The 22,656-nt window shown below is 50.4% G+C and overlaps 1 protein-coding gene across 2 annotated transcripts; it reads left to right on the top strand.

The window, feature by feature from the left end:
• Positions 1-212: 212 nt before the first annotated feature.
• Positions 213-21,227, top strand: C1QTNF2 (C1q and TNF related 2). 2 transcript variants are annotated; one of them, XM_019794999.2, is made up of 4 exons: positions 305-404; positions 7,911-8,045; positions 16,497-16,749; positions 20,446-21,227. In XM_019794999.2, the coding sequence occupies exons 2-4, from the start codon at positions 7,977-7,979 to the stop codon at positions 21,057-21,059; spliced, it is 936 nt and encodes a 311-aa protein (XP_019650558.1). In that variant the 5' UTR covers positions 305-404; positions 7,911-7,976; the 3' UTR covers positions 21,060-21,227. The 2 variants fall into 2 exon arrangements, with proteins under 2 accessions (XP_011217736.1, XP_019650558.1); XM_011219434.3 differs by lacking the exon at positions 7,911-8,045 and having other exon boundaries at positions 213-404.
• The last annotated feature ends 1,429 nt before the right edge of the window (positions 21,228-22,656 follow it).

A 22,656-nucleotide genomic window follows, 5' to 3' on the forward strand; every position in this document is an offset into this window, starting at 1 on the left:
GCACCCTCTGATCCGCAGCGAGCTGAAGCTCACGTGCAAGCAATAGAGATGTCTCTGCAGACTCACGCACGAATACCCACACCCTGGCGATCGCCTGGCTAGCAATCACTCTCGTGCGTGTAAACCTTCAAATACACTGACAAAGTCTACACACGGAGACTTGCCTTGACACACTCAAGTTGTCACCAGAGCTGAAGTTTTTTCCAGACCAAGGCCGACGGGAGAGCGCGGAGCCGAGGGCTGGCCCACGTGACCGGGAACGGAGCGCTCCCGCCCATGACGGGATGGGAAAAATATGCCTGGGGCGGGCGCCGGCAGAGCCGCGGCGGAGGGAGGCGGGACGCCGAGCTCGGCCGAGAGGTTCGTGGTTCCGGAAGCCCCTGGACGTGGCCGAGGCTGTGAGGGTGAGTGTCCGCGCGCTACCCGCGCCGCACCTCCGCCGCCCTCCCGCAGGGGCGGAGAGCGCAGGTGGGAGGGCAGGGTTCCGTGGGGCCCGGGCGGGGACAGGGGCGTGTGCCAGTGGGAGGTCGGGCGCTGCAAAGTTCCCCACTTTGCAGGCCGGGCAGCCCCGGGATTCCTGGCTCCCGACCTCTGCCTTATGAATTGCAACATGAATTAACATGTATTGAGCGCTCACTGTATGCCAGGCTCTGTGCTAAGTGGCTTAACTGGTGATAGTAACACCTCTACCATTTATTGAGTGCCTGTTTTGTGCCAGGCTCTGCCAGCCCTCTGGTGTGCTGTTTCATTTCCATGACGACAGGTTATCCCCATCTGCCAAGGAGGAACCAGGCTAAGTGAGTTAATGACTTGCTTCGGGTTGCACAGCTAGTAACTGGTGGTAGAGGGGCTTGAACCTTGATAAGTCTGAGTCCAGTACCCGAGCTAATAATCATAGTTGGTATTTACAGAGTGCATGATCTCATTTACTCCTTACAGCACTTCTTTAATTAAATATATTATTAGACGGGCAAACTGAGCTCAAAAGGCACTAAGTGGCAAGTTGAGATTTGCACCCAATTCTTTACAACTGTCTTCCCCCCAACTACTTGTCTCTAAGCCTTGTCTTAGTTACTTTGTTCATGTTTCCCCAACCCCCCTGCCATGGTCCTATTCCAGGACCATATCTCTCTGCTGAAAGATCGCAGTGGCCCCCAGTGTTCTCCCAGTCCTAGTTTGCACAACCTCTGCACCATCCTCCTTGGCTCTTTGAACACAAAACTCTACCTGGAACTCTTCAAAATCTCCCCCCTTAGACCTGCCGTCTCCCAGGGACCCGGTGTTCCTGCCTCCACTGAACCAGCAGCAAGAGCAACAGCATCCTATGTATGTCAACTCAAGGCTGATGGTCGGCATTGTTCAGAGCCTGTCCTGTCCTCGCCTCCCATTCTGCTGCCCTCCCCCATCTCCACAGTTCTGATTTATTCTGTATCTGGTAATTGTATCCACTAAGCCCTCTTTCCACTGCCAACGCCTCAGACCCCCTGCACTCTTAGAACATCACTACCACCCTTCATTCTCACACTTCCAGTGCACCATGGTGTCGGCTTCTTCCCAAATGTCTGACTTCTCCCCATCCCCTAGCAGGGACACCAACTTTGCCTATCTTCTAATACTTAAATGTCAGGGTCACCTTTTGTTTTAAATGCTATGAAACTAATAGTGCTCATCCTAAGAAATTCGGCCAGTACAAAAAAGGAGAGAGTAAAAAGTAAAAGCCAACACACCCATTCCTAATTCTAAGAGGAAACCCATTTATCCAGAAGTTGTGTCCATTCAGAAATTATAAATGTGTGTATATCCTTTTTTTTTTAACTCAAAAAGAATCATACTTTACATTCCATACTGCAACATGCCTTTTTCACTTTGTGTATCTTGGCCATCTTGCCGTCTGCATGTCTGGGCTGGCTTTGTTCTCATAACGGTGTCATAGTATGTCACTGTACGAGTAAATGGCGATTTCTTTCAAAAGTCCGGGGTCATCCCTGAAGCTATTCTGCCTCCATCAAATATTTAGCACATTCCCCCAGGAAGTGACTGCTTTCTCTGCAAATCCCCCTCCTCCTCGTCAGCTGGCTGGACGCAGGGGACTGAACCTTCTTTCCTATCGTGCCAGTCTCTACTGCTTTCTGCTCCCGAATGTTCAGCATAGGCTAACAGAGTCCGTGCACACACTCACAGCTTTCCTCACCCTCGCTCCCAGTCAGAGGCTTGCCAACCGGGCTTTGCCTCCACGAGAAAAACCTCTGCATAAAGCAGATTTCATTTCAAATTCTATTGTAGGTTTACTTTTGAAAGGAATTCTGTGCCAAATCTCTTTTCAAGGAAATAAGCCTCCTTGGATTTGTGCATTGCCGTGAATGGCTTACCTCTATTACACACACGCACCCAGAGCCGCCCTGTGAGGTCAGGCTTTCAGTTCGTGGGTCCTATGCCCAAGCACATGGCAGGGGGACATGGGCCCCACACCTTGAGTCGGCAGGCCTGGGTCCCCTCCCAGCTTGGACCTGGAAAAAATGACTTCAGTTTTCTGAGTCCTGCTTTCTCTTCTGCCAAGTGAGGATGTGAGTATCAGCCTTACAGAACTGTGAGAAGAGCAAAAAGGGAAATGAACATCAAAGCTTTGAAGTAAGAACACACAGCAAATGTGGAGAACACCCTTGTCCTCCGGTTCTGGGGTTGCCAACTCAGATGCTGATGGGGCTGTGTGTGACACACAAGTGAGCAGAGCGCACGCTCTCTGGGAGTGGTAGGCGCTGTGGACACTGGGGAGTGCAGGTGCTGAGTAGTGGTCATCTGGGGCGGCCGTAACAAGTACCGCAGGCTGGTGGCTTGAACAGCAGGAAGTTATTCTCTCAGAGTTCCAGAGGCTAGCAGCTACCATTACAGTGACGATGGCGTTAGCTCCTTCTGAGGCCTCTCTCCTTGGCTTGCAGAGGGCCACCTTCTCTCAGGGACCTCATATGGTCATCCCTCTGTGTGTTGTGGCCTAGTCTCCTCTCTATAAGGACACCAGTCATCGTGGAATAGGGCCCATCCACATGACTTTATTTCCCTTTACCTCTTCAAAGGCCCATCCTCCAAATACTGCCCCATTCTGAGGTTCTGGGGATTAGGACTTCAACATATGAATTTGGGGGAACACATTTCAGCTCATAACACTCCATCTCAAGGGGCAGCCAAATTGGTGCCCTGCCAAATGCTGCCGGAGCATCCAGATTCTCAAGGAAACCTGAAGATCTTGATTTTTTTTTTTTTTTTGCTTTTCCAGCAACATTTTATTAATCTGTTTAAAAGAGCTGAAGCTCTGAGGTTTATGGTGATGACTTTCAAACTTCTTTGTTGAGCCCAACTGCTTCTCCGAGGGCTTGAGGACCTGCTCCTGGGCCCCTTCCATCTCTGCTCTGGCCCCAGGGCCCTTCTCTTGTGGGCGCCTTGGCTGCTCACCTCCTCTGTCAAAGAGTCATCGGTGCTGTCCCCATGCTCAGTCCCTCCCAGGTCCTTAATGGTGAACAACTCGGGTGGGTACATGTCTATCATGCTGCCGTCACTGTCACTCGGCCCCGCGCCGTCTTCACCAGACGGCTTCTCTCGGGCGAGGGGTTACGTGCCGTCCATCTTTCTTACCTCCTCCAACTTTTGTGCGGGAGGCAGAAAGGCTGGCACTCCATACGCACCTTCTCACGCTTTTCATCTTCACGCGGAGCTCTCGGGCACCACGGCCCCAGCTATGGGTCAGCGCCTGCTCGCGGGACTTGTCGCGGGACTTGTCCATGTGCCCCGGGGTGAGTTTGCAGAGCCGCTGGCGCGGGTGCTCCGTGCTGAGAACAATGTGCAGCTCCAACTCCAAGCTCCGCGTCCCCGAAGGCAGGAGAGGCGTGGACCAGCCACCGGTATTTCCAGCCGCGGGTGGGGACCCGGATCTCAGGCAGAGGGCAGCGCAAGCTGGGGGCTGGCGAGAGCGAGTTGCACCTTGCGGGAACTGGGCTCCAGCCGCAGACTCGGGGGCTTGAGCCTGGCAATCTTGATTTTGACATAGAATCGCTCACGTTTTACATTGGCAACAATTTCAAATTAAAACAACAACAAAATGCCTGGTGCAGTCTGTAGCTTGCATCTGCTCAGGCCATGGATAAGCCAGTCAGTTCCAGATGATCCCTCCCTCAGTGGCCAGGCCATCCTCCCTGGCTTTTCTATCCCTTTCAACCAGAGGTCCCTGCGCGTTTCAGTGTTAATAAAGAGCTGGTTATTGAACGAGTAAATTGGAATTTTACAACTTTGACAGTAGGTCGCACGTGTAGAAATCCTGCACCTTTGCATTTGTTGCCTTGCTGCGAGCCTGTATCAACTGTTACAACTGCCTGCAAGCTGTTTACCCCAAAGCTCGCACTGTTCAGCTCACCTTTCTCCTGTTTTACAGATGAGGCAACAGCGGACCCAGGTCTGCTCATTTAACCTTCTCCTGTTAACCCTATCTCACCTTATTTTCACATATTGTCATTATATCAGAATAACCCTACCATTACCGAGTGCTTACTGGGGCCTGGTTAGTGCATTATCTCATTTAATATTCACAGTTATTCTATAAGGAAGGTATGAGCAATTTAATTACTCAGGGAGTGAAGACCTCAAATAATTCAAATTGGGGTAATTTAAATTCGCCTGCTGAAGGTGACAAGTATTCCTGCTTATCCCTAGAATAGTGTTGTCATGTGGCCCTCATGTAAGCACAGTTGACAACTTACAAGTCACCCTGCCTTGTAAGGTTCCTGACAAACCTTTAATTTAGGGGGTTTGGAGTTATTTCAGATTTCACACATAAAGAGAAAGAATAAATATTTTTCTATCGTGCTATTTCAAATTCAGATGGTTTAAACAAGACAATACAGTATGGTTTTTTCCATTTTACAGACAAGGAAACTGAGGCCCAGAGAGTTTCAATATCAGAGGTCGAACATCTATAAGATGATTTCTAAGCACCAGACCGGCTCTGTGCTTCTCGAAGGCCAGCCCTGTTTCAGATCGTTAGAGTTACCCTGAATGCCTGTGAGGGCCTGATTGGAACAGATTCCTGGGGACCAGCAGCCCTGAGAAGTCCAGGCAAACTTAGCTTTTGCTCCCTAGTCCTTCAGAGTTCAGCATTTGTTCCCTCCCTCAGTTCCTGGGTCTTCAAGTGTGGTCCCTTTTATACCATTCCAAGGGATTGTCTAGCCCCAGAATTTCCTCCTCTTGCCTTCTGCATGGTCCTGGATGCTCTTTGGAAAGAGAGCCTGTTTCAAAGAAAAAGGAGGTTCAAGGCTTGCTTTCCCTCCTGGGCACCCAGGCTGGACCCTCAGTATAACCGGACCATGTGCCCTGTGAGAGTGGCAGCCACATCTTTTCATCTCCAGAAACCCAGTGTCTGGCCTCAGAGGCAATAAGCAGCACCATTTATGGGCATCCACGTGCCAAGCCAGGGCACCAAGCACATGATATCCCATTTGGCCTCCCGTCACTGGCTGAGCTAAGCACTGTCGCCTTGACTCACCTGTCCGTGTATCATGGAGCGTGAACACACCAGGTGGCTCAGCGGTGTGGGGCCAAGGCAGACACCTCGTCCTTCCCTCAGGATGCAATGCCAGGGCAGCAGCCAAGGCCAGGTCTCCTCACTTTCAGTGGCAACTGACAGAAACACAAACCAAACTAACTTAAATGAAAATGGAGAAAGAGAAGAAGGCAGGGGCCTCTGCCTGAAACGCCCCAAGACTCAGAGATCAGGACTGCTTTTCATGAGTTCAGCTGCTGTTGGTGACAACTACAGTTTTGAACTAGGTCTTGAGTTCTGTATTGTGCCTTCCTTTCAACATCCATTATCCTGTTTGATCTTTGGAAGGGTAAGAAATAATACAGTAATAATAGCTCGTGCTTTTGTACCCCTCGCCATATGCCACGCCTTGTCTAGGGACATATGTCCTCGTAACGACCTTCTTTTTTTTTTTTTTAAGATTTTTTATTTATTTATTTGACAGAGATAGAGACAGCCAGCGAGAGAGAACACAAGCAGGGGGAGTGGGAGAGGGAGAAGCAGGCTCATAGAGGAGGAGCCTGACGTGGGGCTCGATCGCATAACACCGGGATCACGCCCTGAGCCGAAGGCAGACGCTTAACCGCTGTGCCACCCAGGCGCCCCTCGTAACAACCTTCTAAGGCAGGTAGTAGTATTATTGTCCCCATTTTGGAGAGGACAAAGCCTAGGGAGATAGAATCAGTAATTTGTAAAAGGTCCCACAGTGAGTTCAGCGAGTTTGACTCAGGCGACTCTGTTTAGAGCTAATCCTACCCCCACGTGGCTGGGGAACACTTGCGGTGTGGCGGGTCTGAACGCAGATGCGCTGTGAGGGGAGAACACACACTGACTGGGTTTCCAACACAGCGCTGATTAACGAATGCGAAATGCCTCATTAATCATTTTTACATTAATTACACGTTGCAGTGATATTTGAGGTAGATAAGGCTACATAACATATTAAAATTAATTTCACTGCTGCTTTTTACCCTTGCAACATGGCAATGACACCCATTTCGAAAGGAGGCGGCACATCCTATTGCTATTGGACAGCGCTGCTCCAACACGCTCCCCAGCACTCTGGGCTGCCACTTGGAGGCTGGCCCTTGGGGCAAGCTGGATACAGGGCTCCGAACACCCTCGGGCCTCCTTCCCTCCCCTCACATCTGGCACATGGGCTGCATTCTTCTGGCTCACTGCAGTCCTTGGTCTCCGCGGCGGAAAACAGCTGTGGGCAGCTCCGAAGCTGGCTGGCTCTGTGCCCGCCTTGCACGGGCAGCTAAAGCCAACACGAAGCAGCAGGGGGCCTGGGGGGGGGGAACGTGTCCAGCACAGCACATCGCCTGCCGTGTTTGCTGGTTGGTCAGGGTCTGGGAGTATATAGCAGGAGGTATAGCGACTGCCAGTGTGCTTTCAGGAGTGTTTGCTGACGTGAACCCTGCGAGATCCTGGCTCCTGGGATCTCACTGGGTCACACTTTGTCCTTGGACCTCTTTCTCTACACCCAGCCAGAAGCAGGGAATGCAGCAGGAGAAAACAGCAGATCCGATCGTTTCCGGGGCCTCTTGGCAAGTGGGCCCCACGCTTTTTAATCTTCTGTATTAGACTCGGGTTGCTGGAGGGCTTCCAAATCCCAGGAAAGGAGACTTCTCTGTGAGCACTGCGTGAGGAGCTGTCGCCAGCCCCTCTCCTCCAGGCGGTCTGTCAGCTTTGCAGAGAAGCTGGAGAGCACTGTTTCCAATTTGCTTCCTGGAAATCAGGAAGGGCATGGGTGTTTTTCATTATAGAATTCTCACTCCCATCAAAGGGAATTTTCAGGGAGCTTCATCTGCAAGTGAGCCCCACCCCATTCCAGCCACCAGCCCTTCCCCTTTAACTCCAAAGTCTGGGAGAATTGGTCCGATTCAGGTATCCCCAGCCCCCCCAACCCCCCTCCGCGCCAGAACTCGCCTCCCCAGACACTCCAGGGGCTCCTCCTGGGAGGTCAGGACTGCTTGCTGTTAGTTCAGGGGTAGGTGGTGGTAATTACAATTTCCCGCAAGGCCCGAACTTTTGTATCATGTTTGCTCTCAACGTTGGTTATCTTGTTTGATTCTCAGAACAGCCCTGGAAGGCGGATAGGGTGAGTGTTACCACCTCCATCTCATAGGTGAGGAAATGGAAGCTGGGGTAGGAGGAAGTGACTTTCCCAGAGTCACATAACCAGTGAGTTATGAAACCGGGGCTGGGACCCACATCTTCCAATCCAAGACCAGGTATCTCGCTGCGTTTCCCTCATTGGCCGAGTGTGGCTTTGTCTTCCGCACAAAGCAAATGAAAGTTTTGATCCTGTTGCCCTTTTCTTAAAAGGAGTGTCTCATTCCAGGCTGAGGAACTGCTCCGAGCTGAGCACACCCCTGTGTGAGCTGGTACTGCTCTGGGTTGCGATGACATGCTCACGACCAAGACAGGCAAGGACTCACTTTCCTGGACCTTCCACGCCAGAGGGAGGACACAGCTGGTAGGTTAGAATCCAATACCTGTATAATCACAGCTTGGTCCAAGTGCTTGGAAAGGGAAAGCCAACCAGCAGCGGTGCGCAGGATGCTTTAGGTCCTGTGACCAGGCATTTCTGTCTGAGGAGACAGTAGTAGATCTGAGCCCTGGAGGATGAGGCAGGCAGTGGTCTGGGGGCTTCACAGGGAGGGGCGGAGGCCCAGGGGGCATTTCAGGCAGAGCTCTCTCCAACGCTGAGCAGTCGCTGAGTCACACGCTGGGCTCGGAGCTCTGAGTACGTCATCTCATCGTTCCGACAGAAACACCATGAGGTGGCTCAACTATTATTTCCATTAGATGAGGAAACTAAGTGTCGAGGCGGGGGGGGGGGTCCCACGGCTCTCAGTCACAGAGTTAAACACCAGCCCTACCTGCCAGTGTGTCATAACCCAATAGCCAACAAGTCAGATTTATTTAAGCATCGTGTAGATCTTCCAGTGTCCGAGGCAGGATGGCTCAGAAGCGAGCAGCCCCGCTGAAAGCCCACACAAGTGTCCCTGGAGTTTCTACCGGCAGACCACACTCAGGTATAGTCAGCAAGACACCGATGTCCCCACTGTTGGTCCATCTCCCATCACAATCTGGGCCGAGAGTCCTTGAGAATGAACCAGGCACCTGTGTTTTGAACTCCAAGGGCAGAAAGGAGGAGGAAGGATCTTCCCCTGACGGTGGACTTCAGGCTGGGGCACTTTAGCTCTCAGTGTCTTCCTAGGACATGTGTATTTATGACTCATTAGCTACTTAACTGAGAGATGAGAAGCCCAGGGACTGGGCAAATTAAAGCCAGACTGAAGAACTTCACCCAAGTTTAGTACCTCATGACTTCATGCTGGGGTTTAATCAACTAACATTTTCCCCTATGGTAGGAAGACTGTCATGGCCTTCTTATTGAACTCCCACTAGAAAGAATTTAGGAAATAAGATAGTTTTTTTTAAAGATTTATTTATTTATTTGAGAGAGAGAGAGCGCTCCTGTGCCAGCACAAGCAGGGGGAGGGGCAGAGGGAGGGGGAGAGAATCTTCTAGCAGACTCCCTGGGGAGCATGGAGCCTGATGTAAGGCTCTATCTCACGACCCGGAGATCATGACCTGAGCCAAAATCAAGAGTTAGATGTTTAACCGACTGATCCACCCAGGCACCCCAGGAACTAAGATAGTTTTTAAAAAGGTGAGGAAGGATCAATACTTGTTTTTTTCCCCTCTGATCACTTGAACAGATATTTATGGCGTACCTGCTGTGTGAAATACTCTGCAAACTCCATCCCTGGAGTGAGGGTGGAGGGCCCTGTGCTCTAGGAGGTCAAAAGGGAGGAGTGATTAGAGTTAGATCTGGTTTGGGTTAGAAAAACCTCGAAAGGGAGAAAACTTTCTCTTTTGGAGGGGGGAGGGGGAGAAAAAACGTATTTGGATCCAAGGATTCCTTTTGGATTTAGGCCATTGCCTTGTTTTCTCCTCACTGTGGATTTTCTTGAGGGCAGAGTGTGTGTCTTACTCATTAATGAGGCAAGTGTTTCTTGAACACCCACTGTGTGCAAGGAAGTTGGAAGTCGTGGCCAGCTGGGCTTCCATTTTAGTGGGAAAGAAAACAGGCCCAGTAAGCAGGGAAACGAGCAAATCTGGTGAATACAGGGCTGTTGTTGTAAGGGCTAGAAAGACACAGACAAGGAGCCGGGGTCCAAAGGGAGAGCTGTCAGAGAGGGCATGTCAGGGAAGCCTTGGAGGAAGTGACATTTAAGCTGAAACACAACGGATGAAGGGCCAGTGAGCCAAGAGGGTGGGGCTCCTAGGCTGGCAGAAGGGAGTTTGGCCTGAAGGAGGTGGGGAGGCTGGTGGGGGGAGAGCAGGGAGAGGCAGGGGGAGCTGGCGGTGGGTGGTGGCGGCAGCAGGGGCTGGGTCATTTAGGGCCTTGTGGGCCGTGTCAAGGTTTCCGATGTTTGCGTTACAGCCAGCAACAACTGGAGTAAGACCCTCCAGGAAGTGATGTGGCTGGGTTGTGTTTTTGAACGGTCCCTCTGCTTCCCATGGGGAGTACGCGTGGGGGAAGCAGGAGCCCAGGGAGGAGACTCCTGCTGGCTCTAACCAAGGCGTGAGCTGCTGGTGCTGGGGAGGTGCTCTGGTCTTTCGGTTCAGCTCACGGGAACACCCCATGAACACTCCCAAGGGGCTTGTGGACGTCACGGCCCGGGACGTCCCCCCATCCCCACCCCATCACCTTGGCTAAGCCAAGTATGGGCCTCTCAAAGGGTAGGAGGTTTTCCTTAAGCACCAATATACTCAAGTATCCTGAGGGAGAGAAAGCATCACATCTACATTTTCGAAGTCATGTATTATATATAGATGTGTGTGTATGTGTGTGCTTGCAGGCGTGTGTGTGTGTGCAAATTGATATTAAAGAAATTTCTCTGTTGTGTGTGGCTTTGGCAGATGCTTCAAGGTCTCTTCTGTGATTCAGAATATTTAGGGGGAAAATCTAAGAAACGCTGACATAATGGAAAGCGTTTGGGCACAGGGTCAGCCAAACCCAAGTTCAAATATAACTTCTGCCACGAACTAGTTGTGTAAATATGAGCAAATTAATCTCTCTGAGCTTTAGTTTCCTCTCGTATAAAACAGGACAAAAACAGCAGGAGGAGGGAGCAAGGCATCATAGATTCCGTGGGGTCTTCAGATCCCCTCTGACACCGGTTTGAATGGGGTCCCCGTCGCTCAATTGTGTGACTTTAGGTAAATCATTTCACTTTTCAGAGCCTCTGTTTCTTCCTCTGGAAAATAGGATAATAAGTTTATGACCTTCACAGAGTTTAGGATAAGCTTCAAATAAAATAATTCATGTAAAGAGCTTCACACAGTGCCTGGAACATTGTAGGCATCCAATAAAGTCAGTTTACCCCTGCCTCAGTTTCCCTGTCTGTAACTTAAGGGGCTGGTCCCTTGGGGCCCTCCACAAGTATGCCATTCTAAATTTATTTAAAAGACCCTGGAAGAGGTAACCTGTCTGGATGCCTCGGGGCCCTGGCTCCCCTCCAAGCACCCAGCCCCCAGTTTGTCTCACCACCACAGTGTAGAGAATCAGCTTGGGGCCAGACTTGGGAGGGCAGGGGGGAGGAGGCACCGGCTGGGAGCAGGAATTTTTGGAGCCTTGTTTTTCTTGGAGGTGCCCTGGAGGCAAGGAGTCTCTCCCTCTCCCTCCAGAATTTAGTCTCCCCGCCTTTATTTCCAAAACAGTTCCTGGCTCAGACTGCGGGAACCGCCAGACTCCAGCTCTGAGAAATCCCTTCCTCTGTGCATGTTCCAGAGCCCTGCTCCTCCACCCAGCCACCGGGGCCTCCCCTGGGCCAGCTGTCACTGTGTGGAATCCCCTGTTGTCCACAGAGGCTGGTGCCAGCGGAGGTGGCGGGACAGCAGACCTTCCTCCCTCTCGCTGGGCTTGTGTGGCTGAGAGTGATCCTCAGAAGAGAGAAGGGGGCTCGTAAACTGAAACAGATGCTTGCTCTCCTTCCTTTCCTCTCTCATCTGGCTGTCTCTCCTTCCTGCCTTTCTGCATCTAGCTGTTTGCAGGACCTCCTCTGCCTAGAAGACTCGCTCCCACCCGCTTCCTTCCTCCCTCTCCCTGGTCCACAATGTTTGCAGACTGCAACTTTTCAAACCATTTCAAACCAGCCTTGAGAATTCGGTTTCTCTTGTGGGCACCCAGATGTATCAAGCTCACAAGGAACAGTGACAGTTTTCTGAGACTCTTGTCAAGCAGACCAGGGAAGGAGATGGAGATGCCTGGTGACTGGGAGGGTCTAGGGCACAATTCTCTAAAAGTACAGCATGCATATGACACTTCACCATGTTCTCTGGGTCCGCCTGCCACCTCTGCTGCCATTCAGGCCAGCCATGTGGAGCACAGGGGGCACCGGAGGCACACATTTTTATGTCCTCTGCCCCTTTGTAATGTGGCCAGGGAGGGAGCCCCCTCCCTGGCCATCCACTCCCAGGGAATCCCATCTTCAGTCTTCATTCAAAGGTGAGACTTCCTCCTGTCCCCCAGCCAAGATGTGAGGCTGGCAGGGCCATCTGCTTACCTGTTTCCAGGCCGAAGGAAGGAGAGGGAAGGGGACAGGCAGCAGGAGGGCTTTTCCATGTTTCTGGGCGGGGACGAGGACTATACCGCTCTGCCTCTCTGGGCCCGGCAGACATCGAAGCTACCTCTTTCGTGGGGACCTTTGCCAGCTCTTTGGGGTTGCCTTATTGGACTCAGACTGTAACAGCCTCAAAGTGAGCCAAGCACGTTTTCTTTATTCCGGCAAGTCCAGGCCTCGCCCTCGGCTTCTGGCTTTCTGGTGTCTGCCCTGTGTGGTTGTTGCTGCTGGAGCCCCTCACTTTTTGTCCAGACCCCTCTGGTCAAAGCTGGCTCCCACTGGGGAATTTCTGGTACCTTCCATCTCCCAGGGAGATGAGAAGGGAGTCAGCTGTCTCCCATGCTCTCTCTCTCTCTCTCTTCCACCCAGCTTTCTCACACAGGCCTCAGAGGTGTGGCCACTCTCCCTTTTCCTCCCAGTGACATAGGTCACATTTTAAAATCGTGATCTGACAAAAGTGCCAAGAGTCACAGAAGGGCTCTCAAACTGTTCCTTTGCCAAATCTTCGCTTTGGCCTGACCACTACCATTTAGTATGCAGCCTCTCCTGAGTCCTGGTGCCCAGGTGGAAGTTTCGATTATAACACTCTCCTACACTCACCCACCAAGTCTTGCTTTCCCCTCTCTCCAGAGGACTGGATGCCCAGAGCTCACCTGTTCTCCCCGCCCAAGTCTCTTTCTTTATGTGGGGCCACAGGCCTTCCTTATGTCCTAGCAGATGGTCTTCCTGGGGGCCCCTGGTACCATATTCCTGTCTGGGGCTTTCCAAGATCTCTGTGCATATTTGGGGGGGGGGCTTTAAGAATGGGTGTGCCCTGGTACAGATGTACAGATGGGTGTGCCCTGGTACAGATGTCAGTGCTCTTGGCTATAAAGGGATACTAGAAAGGACTAGGGAGGCATTAAAGATACACAATCACCACATTGAAATTATTTTCTTGACTTAATCAGGGTTAAAGAAATTGAAATGATAGTTTTGTTACTATATGATGTAATGTTATTGAAAACAGTGACTGGTACTAGGTCGCCTCTACCTGGCCAGGGGCCCCTCTGTGACACTTATCTAAAGAAACCGTCTAAGGTCCAGAGAAGGTGAGCCTTGGAGCCAGAACTAGAACAGGCCCCCAGGTCCGAGGCAGTGCTGTGCTGTGGTCTTCCCTCATCTCCCTGACGGGAGAGGCCTGATTTTCTCTCCCCTTCATGTCTTCCAGGAGTAAAGATTCCAGAGGGGGCTGGAAGGGAGGTAGAGTCAGCCTGTTTCCAGAGGCAGCCTGCAGTCCGGACAGGCTCAGGACCAGGGCAAAACAAGGTCTGAAGGAGAACGAGGTTGAGGGTCCAGGGGCAAAGCTCGAGCTCCAGGACCCAGGCCTGCCAGTACCACGACACTTGTCGCTGGAGTGCTCTGGTTGGGTAGCTGAAAGCTGTCCAGGCACAGTGGAGCCAGCAAGGATCACGCATCTGCAAGAGGGCAGGCTGAAGTCTGAGAGGCCCAGCATCGGAGTTGAAGACCATCTAGTCTGGTGGTTCTCAAAGTGGGTCCCTGAACCACCAGCAGCAGCATCACTGGGAGACTCACGGATAATGCAAATCCTCTAGCCCCAGCCCAGACCAACAGAATCATAAACCCCGGGGGCGAGGCCCCGCAATCTGGGTTTGAACAAGCCCTCCGGGGGGAGTGCGATCCACACCGAAGTGTGGGAACCGCTGACCTAGTTCAAACCCCTTATTGCTCAGGTGGGAAAACTGAGGCCCAGAGAGGGAAAAGGGCTTGCCTAAAGTTACAAAGCAAGCTATAGTCTGGAGCTCAGACCCATGGCAAGAAACTTTCCATGCTTGGAAAGTTTCATTCTTGGGAGAAAAGCTATTGATTGCAAAGTGACTGAGAGAATTTGTTGAGAGATCTTGGTCAAGTTGCTTATTCCTGCTCTGGACCTCAATGTCTGCATCTTTACAGTGAGGGGCCAGGAGTGCATCATCTTGGGGCGCCCGGCTGGCTCAGTCAGTTAACCATCCAACTCTTGGTTTCTGCTCCAGTCGTGATCTCATGGGTCGTGGGGTGGAGCTCCACGCCGGCTCCGTGCTCAGCAGAGAGTCTGCTTAAGATTCTCTCCCTCTGCCCCTCCCTCCCCACTCTCTCTCTCTCTCTCTCTCTCTGTCTCTCTCATAAATAAATAAGTTTAAAAAAAAAAAAGGAGTGCATCATCTCTGAGCATATAACACTTTGGTCTCTGGTGATCAAGGTGTGCCTGCCACCAGCCTTAAGGACACAGTGTAAAACTAAATATGTTGAAACTTACAACAGTTCTTTTTTTATTTTAAAGATTTTATTTATTTATTTGAGAGAGAGAGAGCACAAGCGGGGGGCGGGGCAGGCAGAGGGAGAAGCAGACTCCCTGCTGAATGGGGAGCCCGACGCGGGACTCAATCCCAGGACCCTGGGATCATGACCTGAGCCGAAGGCAGATGCTTAACCAACTGAAAAACCCAGACACAACCAAGACTTGCAACATTTCTAAAAAATTTACTCCCCATACCACTTTCCAGGAAACTACCACAAAATATGTTCCACCAAATTGAAGCCTTAAAATTTTTTTTTTAATTAAAGAGAGAAAGACAATGGTTTCATACAAGAGGAGATGTAACACGAGAGAGGCAAAGAAAACCACCACAGTCATCATAAAGGAGAATCTAGGATGGCTACCGTTTAGCATGTGGAAGGATCGGAACAGCGGGATGGGGGGCTCCAGGGTGTTTATCTTCAGGAAAATAAATTTATCAAATTATCTGATACATTTGATAATGTAGAATATAGTGACATAAGGAACTAAGCAAATGAAAAAATAAAATTATTTTCTCCAGTAAGAAACGAGTATAATGAGAAAGGAAATATAATTTATAGGAAAAGTACTTAGCTTAGCAGTAAACAATACTTATAATAATTCAGAGAGTAAATTTTGATTTCAGCAAAAATTATATTTTGATTACATGAAGGAGAGGAAATACGAGCTAAGGTGATGGAAGGGGGCTGATTCTTCATCTGTCATAAATGAAATTCAAAAGATAATATCTAAAATAAGGGGCACCTGGCTGGCTCAGTCAGTAGACCATGCAACTCTCGATCTCAGGGTTAGGAGTTCAAGCCCCACATTGGGCGTAGAGCCTATTACTTAATTAAAAACAATTTTTGAGGAGCATCTGGGTGGCTCAGTCAGTTAAAAGTCTGCCTTTGGCTCAGGTCTTGATCTCAGGCTCTTGGGATCAAGCCCGGTGTCAGGCTCCCTGCTCAGTGGGGAGTCTGCTTCTCCCTCTCCCTCTGCTCCTCTCCCCACTCATGCTTGCTCTTTCTTTCTCTCTCTCTCTCACTCAAATAAATAAATAAAATCTTAAAAAAATTTTTTTTGATAAATAAAAAAGAATCAGTATAAGCATGTTATCTGTTAATGGAAGGACATCCCAGAGGAGATAGCTAAAAGAGTTTGGGCTGGGGTTTGAGGTTAAGGATAGGTGGGGCTGGAGATCACAGTTTTTCATTATGAGACTTATAGATGTATTTGACTTCACAAACAATGTTAAGTGTATTTTTTTCAATTATTTTTTTAACTTAAAAAAATATGCAACTTGGACTTGTTATTCATGTCTCTGAGCCTCCCTCCGTTGCCGGCCTCTGTCTGGCAGAGAGGCTGTGAGTAAGTATTATATGGAACGCTCCGAGCCCGTGCCTGGCCCCCAGGAAGCACCTGGCAGGGAGGCTGCTGCCGGAGCCCGCCAGTGCTGCTGTGGTGGGGGGGCACCTTGACTTAGAACTGAAGCCTCAGTTCTCACCTGGTGTTACCCCGAGTCCCCCCCCACCACCCCAGTGAAGCAGCATAGCCGCAAATCATCACCTACAGTGTGCAGTATTTCCGCCCTGGAACTTGCTACTCATGCCACGAATTTGAAGGAAATCATGGCTTGTTTCTCTCCTTCCACGGCTCCTCCCAATCGGTGTGACCGGGCCGTTAGGTCCTGCCTCCGTTTCAGCTGCTTTGAAGGACAACAGCGTGATGATGAGGGCCTCGCCCCCAAGACCTCTCCAAAGTATATTCTGGGTCCATGACACAGTCATCCAAATATGTCCTCAAGATAGGATGACCCTGTCCAGCTGCTTGTATGTGATGTAGGAGAGAGCAAGGGAGAAATCTAATTGAGTTTCTCCCAGCTGCCTCGTCCTCCTCTGGTTGACTTTCTGACTGACCACCAGTCAGCTCAGTGGCTGGACTCACCTGCTCACAGCTCTCTTGCCTCCCACAGGTGACCGCCATGATCCCTTGGGTCCTCTTGGCCTGCGCCCTCCCTTGTGCAGCAGACCCGCTGCTTGGTGCCTTCGCCCGCAGGGACTTCCAAAAGGGCTCCCCTCAACTTGTCTGCAGCCTCCCTGGCCCCCAGGGCCCACCCGGCCCCCCAGGAGCCCCAGGGCCCTCAGGAATGGTGGGGAGAATGGGCTTTCCTGGAAAAGACGGCCAGGATGGCCAGGACGGGGATCGGGGAGACAGCGGAGAGGAAGGTAAGAGACCCAGGGCCTGCCCCTCCTGTTCCTGCTTCGGGTTGACATTCTGTGGCACAGAGGGGCTTTAGTTACAAAAACTGAAAGTAATCCCGTTTCATTATAAACCAAATTAATATCTCTTTAAAAAACAGAGCAGTGTATTCCCCTGAAGGGAACAGCACGTATCAGATCTTGTGGTCCTTCCCCAGCCGCACCATTGATTTGCTGAGTTGCTTTAGGCAAGTCTCCTGATATATTATTCAGAACTCCTTTGGTGGCAAGTGATAGAAACTCAATTTACAGCCCTGAATGGAATTTATTGGCTCATGCAACTGGGAATTTCAAGAGCCGAGCTTCAGCAATGGCTGGGTCCAGGGGCTCAAATGTTGTCAGCAATGACTGGGTCCAGGCACTCAAATGCTGTTATCAAGGCTCTGCTTCTCGTGGGTGTTGGTTTTGTTCTCACAAAGGCTGAAAGTTTTGAAATGGCTACCAGTGGGCTCAAGCCTACCTCCGCATGGCTTGATCCATAGAGCAAATCTTAGGATGACTAATCTTCCCAAATCACATGTGTGTCCTGGACCAATGCTTTCGACTATGGAGGTGAGGTACCACCATCTGCCAGGACTGGGTCAGGTGCCCGCCCCTGGGTGTATGAGTGGGTGGTGAGGGCAGTTGGTCACTGTGATTGCCAGCCTCGCAGGGACCACATGAAGTCATGAAGGGCGCTTCCCTGAAAGAGGAGATGCCAGGCAGCCAGCAAACAGATCGAATGGTCTCTACAGGCCCTTTCAGCCTGGATATTCCTTATGTCTCAGAACCCTTGATGTCAGCAACATCCCCACGCAGACATTTTAAGTAGCAGGGGAATCACGATAACTTTTAACATTGACAAAACACTTACAGTTATGTTGCTCAACTGGCTGTCCATACCATCCTGTAAAGGAGGTATCCTTACTATCCCCGTGTCACAGATGAAGAAACTGAGAGTCAAGGGGGATTCGGTTGAGGACAGCACGTGATGGCTGCAAGAACGTGAACTCTAGAAACAGACCAGGTACCTGCTTTGGCGAATGAGTTAACCTCTCTCCATTCCTCAGTTGCGTCGTCTCTACAACAGAGATGATAACAGCATTTCCCTCACCGGGATGTGACAAAGATGACATATGACCTGGGAAGCATCAGTCTCAAAGTAGACGCACAATAAATGGTAGTCACCCCTTAACTGACGTGCCGAGCTCACGTAACAGGCTGGAGCTGACTCCAAATGCAGACCTTCTCCTACCACACCAAGTTAAGTCCTCCAAAAGCACCTCCTCCCCCCAAATAACTGTATAAGTGATGATGACGGCTTTGACTCGGGGAGGTCTCACAGTGTGTCAGGCACTGGATGCCATGGTATCCCAGTCCCTGACCCCAGTGGTAGCTTCAGTCTGGGCCTGGGCTCCAGGCAGAGTTTCCTCTGACATTCATCTCACAGGTCCCAGAGGTGAGTGGGGATCTCTGCTCTTGACTTTTTCTCCTGGATCAAGAGGTGTGAGGATGTAAGCTGGGGGCTGCTCTTGGCCATCTCTCCTGCCATGCAGTTGAGTCTCTGCTGAGAATTAAGACAACACACCAAGGAAGTCGGGAGACGCAGAGTTCTGACTGGTAAAGCTGGGTCACCCTGAGACCAGTACCAACCACCCAACCACCCTCCCCCGACGTACACACACAGATCCATTTCCAGAAAGGGCTTGAAAAGTCGAATCAGCGTTTCCTGAAGTTCCTTGAAAAGGTATCTAGAAAGAGGCACACCACATGACACATCATAGAGCTTCCCGAGAAGCTTCCTTATCTATTTGTCTCCCCAAAAAAACTCCAATGCAAAATGACTCAGCCTTTTCCTCCTCACAGTCCTTTCTCCCATTATTAAGGCGATACGTTTTTGCTTATTTCCATTTTTTCATGTATCAGCTTCATGATCTTAGTGTAATTTTTCCCCATTTAAAAAATTTTTAATTACAAGTAATGCATACGTTCTCATCGTGATATATTCAAACCATACAAATAAAGCAAGACTCCTCCCTAATTCCTACCTTCCTCATCCTCTCCTCACTTCCCAGAGGTAATTACTATGAATTGCTTAGATGTGTATCCTTCCTGGCCTTTTTCTACCTAATTTACATATGTGTGTAGTAATACCAGGCATTGCCAGCCACTTAAACAATCTGCTCCTGAAAATTAGATGTTCAGTGAGAAAATTCTATTTGGGAATCTGTTCCCACATTACTTAAAATAGGAAAAACTTAAATGCATTACACATCAATTTAAAACACAGTAAAATGCCTACATATATCCGTAAAAGAAGCCAAGTGCCTTGTTAGAATGTAAAACGCCTACAGTGTTCCTTTCTGATCACCCGGTTCATTTGGCGGTAAACAAGCACTCGCCTTGTGTATGATAACGCTGGGATCCATTGGCCCCAGCGACCTTCAGAAGCAGGCCCTTGCCTGACATACTTTTCAAACATCTACACCCAATTCTGCCCGTCTACCAATTGTACCAATTATACCATTGTGTTTGGATGTGACTCAAATCTTTACCCACATTTGGTTTGTTTAAAATGTTGTGTTGAATTTAGGGGACATAAATAGACATGTTTCCTATATAATCATTGGCCAAAAATATTGTATTGAAAGAAACGCACATTTTATGAAATGTGGGTATTAAAAACCAAGGGGCATTCCACAGAAAAACATGACTTGGGAATGTTCTGCAGAATATGCCAACTGTATTTGCGGAGTGTTTACCATGGGCCCGCCGTTCTCCTCTGCCCTTATGTGGTTATAGAACGAGTTAGTGTTGTGGTTTCCTTTCAACAAAAAAGGTTCTGCCTCCTGCTTTTTCCTTGTAACAGTATACTTCAGAGAAGTTTTCATATGGTGCACATAACTCTGCCTCATTTTTTTAACTCCTGCATAGAATTGCACAGTACAGATAGACCGTAATTCTTTTTTTTTTTTAAAGATTTTATTTATTTATTTGACAGAGATAGAGACAGCCATCGAGAGAGGGAACACAAGCAGGGGGAGTGGGAGAGGAAGAAGCAGGCTCATAGCGGAGGAGCCTGATGTGGGGTTCGATCCCAGAACGCCAGGATCACGCCCTGAGCCGAAGGCAGATGCTTAATGACTGAGCCACCCAGGCGCCCCTAGACCATAATTCTTGAATCATTTCTCTTTGGATGGGCATTTAGTTGTTCCTAGTTTTGTTGTCATCAGCAATGCTGCACTGAAACTCTTACCACATGGACAGGGACCTGCGGTAGGCATGGCTTGTACTAAGAGCAACGTGTTGAAGTCAACAGGCTTCTTGCAGTTCTTTTGCCGACCCTTTCCCAGCACAGCCCACCGAAGGATTGGTCTTCCCCCTGACTCTTCCCCCAGAAGCCAGGAAAAAGGAAGGGAGAGAACTGTTCTAAGTTATTCTTTTTGCCCTGATCCACAGTGGTTCTGGAAGGTAAGTATCACCATTCCCATTTTCCAGATAAGACAGGGAGAAGTGCCCCAGGTTACACCATTGGGATTTGCACCCATTTCTATGTGACTCCAAAACCTTCTTGCTCTTCCCATTACCCAAAGGCTCCTGCTCCAAGGATGGAAAGCCAAGGCCCACAGCCTCTGCCTAGTTCTGTGAAGGCCCCTCCATAACACCAGCTGCTCTGTCTTCCAGGTCCACCTGGCCGGACAGGTAACCGGGGGAAGCCAGGACCAAAGGGCAAAGCCGGGGCCATTGGGCGGGCTGGCCCCCGCGGCCCCAAGGGGGTCAGTGGTGCCCCGGGGAAGCACGGCACACCAGGAAAGAAGGGACCCAAGGGCAGGAAGGGGGAGCCGGGCCTCCCAGGCCCCTGCAGCTGCGGCAGCGGCCGCGCCAAGTCTGCCTTCTCAGTGGCCGTGACCAAGAGTTACCCAAGGGAGCGGCTCCCCATCAAGTTTGACAAGATCCTGATGAACGAGGGCGGCCACTACAACGCATCCAGTGGCAAGTTCGTCTGCGGCGTGCCGGGGATCTACTATTTCACCTACGACATCACGCTGGCCAACAAGCACCTGGCCATCGGCCTGGTGCACAACGGCCAGTACCGCATCCGGACCTTCGATGCCAACACGGGCAACCACGACGTGGCCTCGGGCTCCACCATCCTGGCTCTGAAGCAGGGCGATGAGGTCTGGCTGCAGATCTTCTACTCAGAGCAGAATGGGCTTTTCTACGACCCTTACTGGACCGACAGCCTCTTCACGGGCTTCCTCATCTACGCCGACCAGGACAACCCCAATGAGGTGTAGACAGGCAGGTGCTGGATCTCCAGGAAGGAGCAAGCTCCTGGAGTTCCAGAACAAGACCCCTCGACTCTCTGCCGGGGGGGCATGGGAACTTTCAGCCTCCTCTGCCCGTTTTTCCCTCCATCATTAAATCCAAGCTTTTTTATTCACCCTTCCATCTATCCATTCCCTCTTTTTTTTTTTTTTTTTTTAGTATCTACGGTGTGGCAGGCACTGTTGTGCTGTGCTCTGGAAGGTGCCTCAGTGGACAAGGCAGACAGAGCTCTGTCCTTGTGGGGCTTCCATTCTAGTAGGAGATGCAATTTACAAATAAACAAGCAAAGAATATAATTATCGTGCCAGGATGGGGATGCACGGGCCATGGTCGAGAGTAATAGGAATTATTTATTGCTATAATAGTAAGGAGACAAGAGGGTGCATTTATATTTTTTTTAGATTTCATCTCTTTTAAGTCTACTTACATAAAGTCTACAGATCTTAAGTGGACAGCTCGATGAGTTTTTACACAGGTACACAGCTTGTCACTTCCATGTAGATCACAAGCACGGTTCGTCCCCCTCCCTGACTCCCCGAGGCTCTCTTAAGCGCCCTCCCAGTGAGTACCAGGAAGAAGCTGGTTTTCAGCGGAGTCCTGACGCAGAAGACAGAACAAGGCAAAGGGTCTGGGAGAAGTGGTCTGACAGAAGGAGCTGCGGGTGCAAAGACCTCGCTTGAGGAAAGAGCTTGACATACCTGAGGGACGGGCTGATGGCCAGAGGGATGGGTACAGTGAGAAAGGAGAAAGGAGGCATGAGGTGCGAGGCTGGGTGTTATACAGAATCTCACAGGCTGTGGCAAAGAGTTCACTCGCTGGAGAAAGCTTACTGAACTGCAACAGTGAGCATGATATTAGTATGGGGATAACCTAGGATCTGCTCAATGCTGGAGTAAGTCAGCCTCACACTTAGGCACCTTATTCTTAGCTACACATCACCCGCAGGCCCCCTTCTCCATCACCAGGATATCCAAGCACACCTGAGAACTGCAGCTCTAAGAGGGCAGGAAGGAAGAGCATGTAAATGAATCTTGCCCCCAGCCTCAGGGGTTTCCAGAGTGTAGAGATCTGAGGGACGTGAGAAGCCAGTACAAAGTGGCTGGTGCTGAGAAGGCCCCACAGGTCAATTGCTGAAAAGAACTTTCTGAGGGAGCTGGCAGGTTGCTCTGACTGACCTCTAGCTGGAAAGGTGGGTCCAGCAGGGCTGCATATGGTGGTCCTAAAAACAGGTAGCCACCTCCATAAATAAAATGGGGTTTATTTAAAATAACTCCATTCTCTCTGGGCCACAAAAGTATGAGATTGGAATGGGTTTAAGAAACCCAGGAAGGGGGGGCGCCTGGGTGGGTCAGTCAGTTGGGTGTCTGCCTTTGGCTCGGATCATGGTCCCAGGGTCCTGGGATCAAGTCCCACATCGGGCTCCCTGCTCAGTGGGGAGCATGCTTCTCCCTCTGCCTCTCCCTCCCTCTCTCTCTCCGTCTCTTATGAATAAATAAAGAAAATTAAAAAAAAAAAGAAACCCAGGAAGGGATGTGGGACCCAAGTGTATTAGTGGGGGGGGGGGGG

This window comes from Ailuropoda melanoleuca, chromosome 3 (genome assembly GCF_002007445.2).
Source record: "Ailuropoda melanoleuca isolate Jingjing chromosome 3, ASM200744v2, whole genome shotgun sequence".
NCBI lineage: Eukaryota > Metazoa > Chordata > Mammalia > Carnivora > Ursidae > Ailuropoda > Ailuropoda melanoleuca.